The sequence below is a fragment of the Eutrema salsugineum genome, unplaced genomic scaffold, assembly GCF_000478725.1.
Source record: "Eutrema salsugineum unplaced genomic scaffold, Eutsalg1_0 scaffold_1, whole genome shotgun sequence".
In the NCBI taxonomy this organism is placed as follows: Eukaryota; Viridiplantae; Streptophyta; class Magnoliopsida; order Brassicales; family Brassicaceae; genus Eutrema; species Eutrema salsugineum.
The window spans coordinates 19,821,468-19,833,605 of NW_006256909.1; the positions used below are offsets into that span (position 1 = coordinate 19,821,468).

At 40.8% G+C, this 12,138-nt stretch overlaps 1 protein-coding gene across 1 annotated transcript; it reads left to right on the forward strand.

The window, feature by feature from the left end:
- The first annotated feature begins 222 nt into the window (after positions 1-222).
- On the forward strand, positions 223-1,979 carry LOC18029989 (cytochrome b561 and DOMON domain-containing protein At4g12980). Its single transcript, XM_006414919.2, has 3 exons — positions 223-1,040; positions 1,138-1,392; positions 1,509-1,979. Exons 1-3 carry the CDS (start codon positions 390-392, stop codon positions 1,779-1,781), a joined length of 1,179 nt encoding a protein of 392 aa, XP_006414982.1. The 5' UTR covers positions 223-389; the 3' UTR covers positions 1,782-1,979.
- Positions 1,980-12,138: the final 10,159 nt, after the last annotated feature.

The following is a 12,138-nucleotide window of genomic DNA, read 5'->3' on the forward strand; positions in this document are numbered from 1 at the left end:
TTATTAATTTTTTTAAGATACTTGTTCTAGATAATTGTCCAGGTATACAAGTATCTAAAAATTAGCCTACGTATTTTGAAGGCCAAAAACACTTTAAGATCCTTCGTCTTAGGTCAAACATACCTGTCGACTACTTAATCTGATAATGTTCTGTTGATCTGTTCCATGCCCTTCTAGAATCAGACAACACAAAAAGTTCTGTTGCATTTTCCGGAAAGAAAAAACTAAAAGTAAAAGTAATTTAAAGAAAAATCTGTTATTAGCTGATACTCCGTGTGTCTCGTAGATTTAGATGCTGGCTATTATTACCACCCATTAGCCCCTATTTATGTCCTAGCCGATACTTGACGGTTACTACAACTCATAGCATCATCATCAATTCCTGATCAATGTCGTCTTTCCTTGGAAGTTCTCTTTCCTTCATATTATTTTCTCTTCTAATCTCACCGGCTGTGTCACAGTCATCATCATCATGTTCCTCACAGACATTTTCCGGCAACAAATCTTACCCTCACTGCCTCGACCTCCCTAACCTCAAAGCCTTCCTCCATTACTCTTACGACGCTGCTAACACAACTCTCGCGGTTGTTTTCACTGCTCCGCCGTCTAAACCCGGCGGGTGGATCGCTTGGGCGATTAATCCGAAATCCACCGGCATGGCTGGATCTCAAGCACTCGTCGCCTCCAAAGATTCCAAAACCGGCGTTGCCTCCGTGACGACGCTCAACATCGTCTCATATAGCTCGCTTATCCCAGGCAAGCTATCGTTCGATGTGTGGGACGTTAAGGCGGACGAGGAAGCGGCTGGAAATTTGCGAATCTTCGCGAAAGTGAAGGTTCCGGCGGATTTGGCCGCGAATGGGAAGGTTAACCAGGTTTGGCAGGTTGGACCGGGAGTGACAGCTAACGGGAGGATACAGCCGCACGATTTCAATTCTCCGAATCTTAACGCCATGGGAGCGCTCGATTTGACCGGCGCCACCACCAGCGTTCCTGTACCCAGCGGTGGCGACGGTAACTCTAGGGTTCATAAGAAAAACGTGAGTTTGATTTTGATTTTGTTTTTGTTTCCATCTCTTCCAAAAAATTCAAGAAGAATTAACAATCTGAATTTGAATTTGATTATGAATTTGACAGATCCATGGGATATTGAATGCGGTGAGTTGGGGAATTTTGTTTCCGATCGGAGCAATGATAGCGAGATATATGAGAATATTTGAATCCGCAGATCCTGCTTGGTTTTACCTCCACGTGTCATGTCAATTCTCTGCTTACGTCATCGGCGTCGCCGGATGGGCCACCGGACTTAAGCTCGGCTCAGAATCTAAAGGTATTCAGTTCAACAGTCACCGCAACATCGGCATTGCTCTCTTCGCCATGGCCACTCTTCAGGTAAATCAATGCTAATCATCATTAGAATGTAAGTGAAATGCAAGTTGGCCAATAGAAAAAGAAGTGATTTGTTGTGTTGTTGAATGATGCTTGTGTCTTTTTGCGCGTGTTTAAAGATGTTTGCGATGATGTTGCGGCCAAAGAAGGACCACAAGTTAAGATTCTTTTGGAATATCTACCACCATGGAGTTGGATACTCTATCCTTATCCTTGGAATCATCAATGTTTTCAAAGGTCTTAGCATCTTGAATCCAAAGCATACTTACAAGACGGGTTATATCGCTGTGATTGCGGCATTAGGAGGGATCACTTTGCTATTGGAAGCTGTAACTTGGGTCATTGTCCTTAAGAGAAAATCTGCCAATTCGAACAAGCCTCCCAAGGCCTGATCTTAAGTAATTCAAAGGATTTTTTTATATTTGAAGTTAGAAACTGCATTGTCTTTTTTTCCGAGATTGATTTATCTCCTGACGTCGCTTTGTTTGATGATGTTGATGATGATGACCTGTTTTGATGATGTTGATGATGATGACCCATTTGGTGTTTTATGTATAGCAGGAGAAATATATTATGTATTAGTGATTGTTCTTTCTAGCTTTATTTTGTTACGTTTGTTTATGACTGTGATTCAGAGTTCAGCAATGCTAGCATCGATTTAGTCGATTTAGGGGTGCTTAGCAATAAAATAATGTTAAACTTAAAAGAGAACGAGAAGAGAAAAAATGAGGAAAGATAAAACGAGAAAAGAGAAAATGAAGAGGCTTTTCTCTACTGATGTTTCTTCTTTTCTATCTGTTTAATAAACAAACGCCACGTACCCTCTAAGCATTGATGCTTATAGGCTTTATTTAAGCATGGTTTCTTCAATTTATTTTTATTTTGGATTTATTTTTGGGGTTAAGTATCGATTAAAAACGGGCTAAGCATCCCAAACCAAATAGAAATTTTTTAATTTTTAATGTTTTTTTAGATTTTTTAATTCCCCTTGTAATAAAGTTTAAATGAGATTAAGACAAAATAAAATATGTTCAAATGACTAAGAAACAGTAAACATTAAAATGCTAGCCTTCCGGCTTGATTTTTGGGGCAAAACACTTGTCAGAAGATTCTTTTTTTTCCGTATAATTCTGTGTCTAGCTATTTTCGAATCACCTTTAAATACAACTCTTTCTTTTTACTGTTTTCTGAGAATGATAGATTCTAGTGGAAATCTGTTTGAAGCTTTTTTACAACGTTGTTTCAACTTTTCTTTCATAAAAGTGGTTTACATTGTCTATCCGGGATAAACTAGTAGATACACAAGACCATTAAAGACATTATTGATTCAAAAGATCACTAAGTATGTTTGAGGGTTAATAAAGATGACTAAGATGAAATGGGGGTAAGATTTTTGTAATATAGAAAACATTTGATTTTGACAAGGAAATTAACTGAGTAAACTGGCAGGTCGGAGACATGTCTTTTGTATTGATAGAGCAAACATTTAGAATTTTGAACTAAGTCCAGAGGGAAATTAGTTTGGCATTTTATACACTTGGTTACAAAGAGCTCGGTTTAGAGAAATAGAGAGTTACAAGTAGAAAGAGAATAATAAACTCGGGATCCTCTCATAAATGATATTTGGAGAGTATTTATACCAGGGGTTGGAAAGTGGGTATCCGCTTAACCGGGACAACGTGGCAGCTTTGGCGCATTGCGTGAGTATGGCGTCTATTAGCTCAGCACATCGTAGTTCGACATATTATGGCCTAGTTCGGCCTAGCCCAGAATGTCGTAGCTCGAGGTGACGTAGCTCAATGTTTGCACATGATTAGGGCAAACCTTTTCTCCGGTGTTAGGCGGAAAACTTCTCTCATTTTCCCGCGAAGACTCTTGAATTCCCCGCGTGTGTCTGTTATGCACAGACACGAATAGACATTTATCTGCTTTTTTGGTTTTGTGGTTTTCGATGACGGCACTAAAGCGGCGTCATCATTAGGATTTTCTCGGTTTCTCGCACCGCTTTGCCAAGTATCAATCGATTCATCTTCGATTGGTCGCTTTTTCTTCCTTCTTTTCTATTTAAATCCTCTTCTCCTCATTTCCTCTCACTTTTACTCTTCTAAGAAAAATCGTAGAAAATTCTTCCTTTTTCCTCTCTCCTTTGATTTCTTTGGCTCACCGTGATTTTGATCTTCTCATTTCTCAGATTCTTCTGATTTCAACAATTTTTAGTCTCGATCCTTCATATCTTGCAATGGCATCGCTCTTCGATAGAGTTACGGTTGAGTCTAACTCTGAATCTGGTTCTCGTGATCACGACGACATGCTCCCAGAAAGTTCCTCGCCGAGATATGGCTTGGAATAGACGACCTCTTTCCGTCATGACGAGGATGACGAAATGGATTCTATTCTGCTGATCGAGCTGGCTCGTCGGAAGGATCCTCGGATTAGGATATCTGCAGACAGGAATGTGCCTGACCGCAATCGCTGAGGGGTATGAAATGCGGCTTAATGACGACTGGGTGCAGGTCGAAGAGGCAGAGGATCCGGCTAGGGCTCTCGAGGAATCGGCAGCAGCGACGGTGGGGCTGAAGAAGGACTTAGAAGATGAGAAAGCTCGCTCCGTCTCGATGGCCGGAGTCCAGGCCGAGGTGGAGAGACTCCAGGCCGAGTTGGAAGTGGAGAAGACAAAGTCGGCAGGCCTAGAAGAGCAACTCCCTCTCGCGGTCAAGGTCGTGAAGAAGGTTACCGCAGAATGGGACACCTTTCAAATCGAGGCGGAAAGAATTCACGCTGAATTGGACTCAGAGAAAGTAAGATCGGCTGGACTGGAGGACCAACTTGCCAATTCAAATGGGGTGATTAGGATCATCACCACGGAGCGAAATGGTCATAAAACCGAGGTTTTGCGGCTGACGGCTGAGGTTTTGCGGCTAAACACCGTAATCGAGAGCGCGAAGGCCCACCTTGCTTAGGAGAATGAGCGCATCGCAAAGGAGTCGAAGGTGGGAGGATTGGATGACGAGGATTCGGGATAACCTGGCCGGTCGGGATAGGGAGCTCCCGGTGCAGATGTTGTTGAGCTAGGCGGTAGGTAAGTATGAGTGCCTCATGAAGATGAGGAGATGCACAACCTAACTCCCCCGCCAAAAGTTTTGGCGAAGCTGAAGTAGGATGAGGCCGCATTTGAAGCTCAGCTCGCCAAGATTGACTATCCTGAGCTCACCGAAGAGGATCTTTCGGAACCTGGTGGGAGCGTCCCGGTTATCCGACCTGAGGAGGCTCTTCCGGCTACGGTCGGGGAACATTCTGCTCCCTTCCAAACTTCTTTGACTGCGGAGGTGACTCCTACACCTGGCCAAGACGTTCTGCCCTCGGCTTTGGTCCCCGCTGCCTCGGATCTAAACTCCAAGGAACAAGATGGTGTCGGGGTGTTGAACCAACCCTTCAGCAGTCTTCATGGAACGAACGCTCAGATGCTGAGCCCAGAAAACATCGGCAGCCTTCGCGCGGATAGTCAGAACCATGCCGAATAACCGTCTTTGTACTATGTAGCTTTCTTTCCCTTTTTCATATAATGTTGTAGGCCGAAGCACCGTAATTTTCAGTTGTAGGACGCAGGACATTTTTCCTTAAATAAAATGATTTGTGAATTTATTGCAAATTTGCGAGTTGGTAGCTCGGCTTAAATTTTAAAGAAAGTGTGGTATAGGTGTGAGTAACGAGCTCAGCTTTAAACACTTATAGCTTGTGTGATGTTTGATGCAGGTCAGAACTTGGCTAAAACACTTAATCATCTGTGTGCTAGGTGCAAGTCGGAACTCGGCTTTGAATGTGTAGCTCGGAAGTGAGTTTCTTTGTTTAAAAGATTTTATTATATTAATAGCTGTGCTGGGATTAGAAGTTGCCTACGTACCCTTTGATAGAATGAATCAAGCCAGTTGTAGTTTGGTTGTTTACATAGATGAGATTATGAGTTCAGGAACTTAGTAGTAATATAGTTTCAGATTCATCTACATTCTCCAAGTAGCTGGTCTCGGGAATTTGATGGACATGTCTCATCCTGCTTACAGTGACTCCACTGCCCAATTCCTTGCTTCAGTGCTCGTCATTTTCTATAATGAGGGTGAGGATGAAGGGTATGGTTCTATAGACTTCAAGATTGGTATGAAAAGATATGAGATGACTTTTTCTAAGATAAGTGAAGGCTTTGCTTTTTCCACTGAGAATATGTCTGATACTGGTAAGGCATCCGTCAATAAGGATGAGTTGGAGGACCTTTGGAAAAGCTCAGCTAATGGGGGTTATCTTTCTGGAATAAGCAAGGTTTCAAACTTGAGGAACCCAGCGATAAGAATGGCTCACAAAATTGTAGCTCAGAAATTCTTTGGGAAGAAAGAGTTTGGTGATGTGTGTGATGAAGAGTTGAGAATTGTAACAATGGGGATGAAGGCTTTCATGCCTTTTTATCAGAGTGGTGCACCATTTATAGGGGATGAGGTAAAACCTTCTATGACAGCACTTCTAATAAAGCATCTTCTACACATCAAAACCTGGGCTTACACCACAAAGATGCAGAGGCCACATCTGAGCTGTGGAGGTCTTTTCACTCCTCTCCTAATTGCTAAAGGGGCACCTCTGCTTGGTGAGAAGAAGCACTTTAGGTTGATGGATTCAGCACATCTGATGAAGATAACTTTCCTTGAGGGCTCTGTGGAAGGAGGCTTGTTTGCTTATAATCCCACCTTCTATGAGAGAGATGTGAGGGTGCTGCTGCCCAATACTTCCATCAACTCACTCTCCAACCAGAGGAACATTGCCTTTCATGTCACAAAAGACCTCCACTACAACCCAACTATTCATCCTCATATCATTAGTGTCAAAAAGAAGGTAAGCAAGGAGAAGAGAGAATTAAGCGATGATGAAGAAGCCCAAGAGCCTCAAGAAGATAAGCCAGTTATCACCGATCCAAAGTATGGTAGTGAGAGGTACTTCTTCACTCCTTATAATGGAAGAATGGCGGAGTTCATTGCCCAAGGTCACTACCACACCAGTATGCTTTAAAGTTGGAACAAGTGGCAAGACAAGAAAATCAGGAAGCTGGTGAAATCCGTCAAGAGCTTGAAGAAGACTGTTAAGGGGATGAATAGCAAGATCAAGGAGCTTAGCAGCAAGGAAGAGAAAGGAGAAATCTCCCAGCCATCAATGTTGAACCGCTGCAAGCTAGAGAAGGTGTAGGAGAGAGTTCTCAGCCAGAGGGCCAGGTGGTAGTTTTCAGCGATCAAGGCTCACCTGATGAGGAGCTGAGGGCAAAGAGAGATGCCATGAAAACACCATCAGACCAGTCCAGCAACCCATCCTACTCACTGGGGTCTCCAACCCCACCTCCAAGTCCATGAGAAGGTAACACTCCAACCTGTATATAGCATCTAGTTTAGTTTGTTTTCTCCTTTGTATTTTGTGTTTTGATTTGTACTCCTCTCTTATGCTTTTATAACACAAGGGACTGTGTTATTTAAGTTTGGGGGAGGGGTTTAGTATTGCTAATAATGTTTGCTTTGTTCATATTTTGATTTGCATATTGACTCTGCATCTAAGTGCATAGAAAAAAAAATTTGAATTATTTTCACAAAAAATATTCATTTAGCTGCATTCACATTTTAGATTGAGTCTAGTTTGCATTTCATAAAGGTTTGCATCATATGCATAGGGAGTAATGATAGATTTTTCCAAGAGAAAGCATCATTTTAAGAGTTTGATTCACTGCCCTAGTTTCTATTTCTTTAATGCATATAGACTAGAAAGAAATCAAGATTGAACCCTGCTTGGAACTTGCAATGGTTGGATCAAGCTTTGAATAGTTCCAGCCCTGTTTAAGTGGAAACCATACCTTGACAATCTAATTATCATGTTTGTGCATATCATTGTGGATTCATGGGTACCATAAAATATTTGAGCTTTCTTATCCCTTTTTGCAACTCTTTGCTAGCCCAAATAGCTGTTCTCTCATCTTGAGACAGTTCCCCACCTGTAACCAAACCTTCTTTGAAGCCAAAAAAAACCTTAGTGTGTGCATATGTGTAAGGCCTTGTTCTGGTAGACTTGGTAAAATGTGTTGGGATTAGAGTGACAGAGATATGGCTGCATGTAGACTTAGAGCGACAGGTTTAGGTAAGTGTTTGGGAGTCTGTCTGGGTTTGTGAGCTGGAAGAAAAATCTTGAGAGAGTGGAAGTGGAAAGAAAAATGGTATTGGCATAGGGAAATGTGTTCTAAAAAGAAATGGTGAGTGAGAAAATTAAAGAAAGCTCTGAGTTAAAAAGCTACTCTAGAGATAAATAGGAAAGAATAAAAAAAAAAAGACTAAAAAGAAAAGAAAAGAGCTAAGTGTCTAAGTGAAATCTCACCAAGTGTTTGAAAAGAAAAGAGAGCATTCCCCTAGAGATAAAATGAAAAGAAATGAATGAGAGCTGGTGTTCAATAAGGGCAAAATGCCATTGGGAAAAGGTAGCTTAAGCAGAGAGACTTCATGGGTTTAGAATAAGGAGTGTAAGCATTTTTGGGTGTGGGTAGATTTAGTTCTATCTTTGTATACATCCATTGCTTTTTACCCTTAGCATTTTATGAAGTCTACTTTATTCTTGAGAGATCCATTTGCATGGAGTAACCAATTACTTATATTGAGATCATTTTAGTCTCAAAACCCAGTCCCAAACCAAACGAATTCACATGATTTGCATGAACATAGTCCACATGAAAAATTTGATGAATATCAAAGGGTGATGATGCGATCATGGACAGCCTAGAAGACTTGGAACTGGGAGCTAAAGAAGTTGGACTGGAAGAACAAGGAGAACCTGATATAGAAGAAGCTTTGGAGATGCCAGCCGGTCCAATAACTCGATCAAGGAGCAAGAAGCTGAAGGAAGCTATCGGAGCTATGCTTAGAACCAGTTGGAGACAAGCTAATGTCTTGAGCCAGGAGGGAGAAGTTGCTATACAAGCCGCAATTGTTTCTATACAGGCTCAAGATGATCAGTAAACGGGCATGTGACCGTTTGCACTTTTTTTCCCTCTCCTTTGGTTTTGTCCCAATGGGTTTTGCAAAGGGAGGTTTTTAATGAGACAAACGGCTCACATCATATCCCCCATTTGCTGATCCAACAAAGGCCCAGCCCTAGAAGACTCGGCCTGGAGAAGAAGAGTTTCTTTCTTGTTTATTACTTATTCAAACTTAGTCTTTATTGTCTTAGTTGTTTCCGAGACAAGTCTTGGCTGTCACAGACTTGTTCTCTTTCTTTTTAAACCCTTGTACGCTCCTTGTTAGAATCATTTATCTTTCTATATAAAAAAAAGACTCTTTCTAAGTTAGATCATTTGTTCTTTGAACATCTTAGCTTGTGAGTGTGTTATATCTTTCAAGTAATCGATTCTTTGGTGTGTCATATCCATCGAATCCCCTGGTATATCAAAGGCCTTCTGCATCCTTTGTGTGACCTATCATTCCCTTAATTTCTATTCTAAGTTCATACCCAAGTCGTTACCAAACTATGAGATCTAGTGCTTAGAGTGAAGATCTAAAGGAGGAACGTATCAAGTGGTATCAGAGCCACTCTAAGCAAGGATCGACGTGGATCGGGTTGTCTCTAATCTATTTATACGCTTAGATCCGTTTTATCTTATGTCGATTTACTAACCTTTCTCGGGGTTTTGCAAAAAAGAAAACGCGTGCCTTCCCCGGCAACGGTGCCAAAAACTTGATGGTGGTCTTGATGTGGTTGTCGAGGGTTGTCAAGTTTTACCCTAATTGAAATCAATAGCCGCAAGTGCACAGCTGATCAATTGTAGTACTTAGGGATCGAATCCACAGGGAAGGAGGATCTTTTGCTGCAAAAAGCCTTTGAAATAAGTTAAAGTAAGGAAGTCTAGAACAAAAACGGTTTTGTGGGGGTTTGGTGGTGTGTTTAAAATGTTAAAACGAAATATTAAAATAGAGTGCGGAAATTAAATGGCGTAATAACTAAACTTAACGAAAATAACTAAAAATGATAAAAACGAATATTCTAATGCTTAAATGAAAATGAACTAAAAAGGAAAGATAATATTGAACTAAAGCTTAAAGAAAAATCGGTGTAAATCAATGGAGAAAAGGCGTTGGGCTTCAGGGAAGTTTTCTCAGGGGTACGAACGATTCAAAACATTGCTAGAGAGGAAATTTTGTAAGATCTTAGCTTAAACTTTTCGAACTGGAGTCACGGACGTATGAATACGCCACTGTCGTGATCATAGACAACTATCTCTCTCAACCCTGACCAGTAGGTTTCCACTCTGGCCCTGGAAGAGAAGAGATGCATTATGTTTAAGACTCGTCCTAATTCACAAATCGCCCACAGGTAGGTTTCCACTCCTATGTTTGTTTTGCTCTCCCAAACTAGATCTGATACCGGATGAACACTTTCGTGTCACCAAGCATCTGGATCAGATTGTAGTTCATGACGCTACTCTCATGCAGTAAAAACGAATTCAGAAGAAAAAGTTCTAAGATTCAGCTCAATAGCCAATGGAATCCTCACCGAACATATATATCCCCATCGAAAATCCCTTAATCCCAACAATAAAACTACTCAGACATAATGAACGAAATCAAAGACATAATATTAAAAAGTAGAATAGAAACCGAAATTGATAAAGAAAGAACAAAGGTTCAAGAGAACAAATCTCTCTCTCCCTAAAAGCTAAAGCAAAAAACAATAAAAGTTTGAAAGATGATATGAGGTTACTAGGTTACACGATTTCTAGGGCTCCTAAGACATGTATTTATAGTGCTCAAGACCTCTCTGGACGTCACTTAGGGTTTCTCCAAATGTGGGCTTCAGAAATAGGCTTTTTGGGCTCGGCGTTTGAAGGCCGCGGTCGGGAGTGCTCTGGCCGCGGGGAATGGGTGGTTTGCCGCGGTCGGGATGCTCCTGACCGTGGGAAAATGCTTGTTGGCCGCGGGTGGAAGTGCTGGCCAGCTGGTTTACAGGACATTTTGCTCTTCGCGTATCTTTTGATTGAACCGTTGGATTGCCAAGCTGTAAAGTGCACTGGAAAGCTGATACTTCCATCTTTAAGGTCTCCAAATTTGAGCTGGATCAGACGGTGAGAAGACCTTCAATCAGGGGTGAACTTCTGACGGTTTAACTCTGAGCTGAAATCTGGTTTTCTATCCATTTTGTTAAGCTTTTCCCTGAGTTACCTGAAAAGAGTCTTGGAACTACAAATACTAGAAAAACGTGATAAAAGTACTTAAAAGCAATTAAAAACACAGAAAAAGTATTTAAAAACAATCCATAAAAGTGGTCAAAATACGGTGTTATCAACTCCCCGAGACTTAAACCTTTGTTTGTCCTCAAATAAAGCAAAAGCCTAAACTGGTTAAGTGAAAACAAAAATAGGGAATGCACAAATCTCATAGACATGAACTCCTAAACTAGGACCAAAGATAGTGCATCAATCCACAACTTAGTCTAGAAAATTCTCACCAAAGCACAAGAGATACTAGTCCACTTTTTCCGTCATACAAAACTTAAACAATTTAAATCTTGATTTCAGTCAACTAGCTCTCTACATTCATTAAGTTCAATAGTGAGTTCTAATTAAAGACATCATCCAGGGTAGACGGCGTTTGGCATTAAAGGGCTATTTAAGTGGTGGAGTTAAAGTGTTTCGGGTTACCTGAAGATCTGGAGGATGCAAGATAATATGCAAAACCGCAATAGAGATAAGGACCTGTTGATGACCACAGTTTTCAGTCACTTCTTCTTGCCAAATGTTGTTGCATAATCCTTCCTCCTTTGTTGGTAAACAGCTATTCCCCCAGACTTAGATTCTTTCCGGGAATCAGAAAAACAATCTCCAAAACTCCATAAAATCAAACTCCAGTTGCCTTGGGACTTAAAATTCGACCTCTCTAGACTCTCTAAGGCTTTTATCTCCTTTCTTTTCTTATTTTCGGATTTTTTTTTTTTTTTTTTTTTTGTTTTTTTACGAAAGGAAATGCCTCTTAAAGAGAGAGAGAGACTAGAGGACGAGATTGTACCAAAATTTGAGATTTTTTCTAAGGCAAACTGAGTTTCTCTTGTATTGAATCCTTCCGGGAACTTTTCCGGCAAATCGCAGGTCTCTGTCCTTGGTGACTGAAAACTGCGTCGTTCCTCTTTCTCTCCAACGTTTTTGCACTTATCTGCATATAAGACAATAGAAAACAAGAGTGCATGTGGTTTGAAAGAGGATTGGTTAAGGTGGGGAACTAGCTAAAGATGAACTAGCCATTCAGGATCAACAGAGAGTGGTAAAAAGATAAAGGAGTCCTGAATGTATGATTCGTTTCCCTGGTCTAATGCTTCAATGAGAAAATTAAGTCCAAATTAAGTCCAAATAAAACAGAGCTAGTGTATCCCTTCATCTAAATCGAAATCATTCAAATTCCTCTAGGGTATTCGTTTCAAATGTGCTTAGCTACCGCCTAGTCTAGTCCAAAATCATGAATGAGCAAGTCACTAGGAACAGTCTAAAGCACACAATCAACTATCATTGATTCATGTTCACCATTCCCTTTTAAAACGTATTTTGTTTTGAAAACCGATTTTGAAAAACTTTAAGGAAAATGCAAAAAGTGTAGATAATGCAAGACTCATGAAAGAAAGGTGGTTAAAAAGGGATGAAATCCTCCCCCAGACTTAAATCACACTGTACTCAGTGTGAAACAAGTCGAGATTGGATGG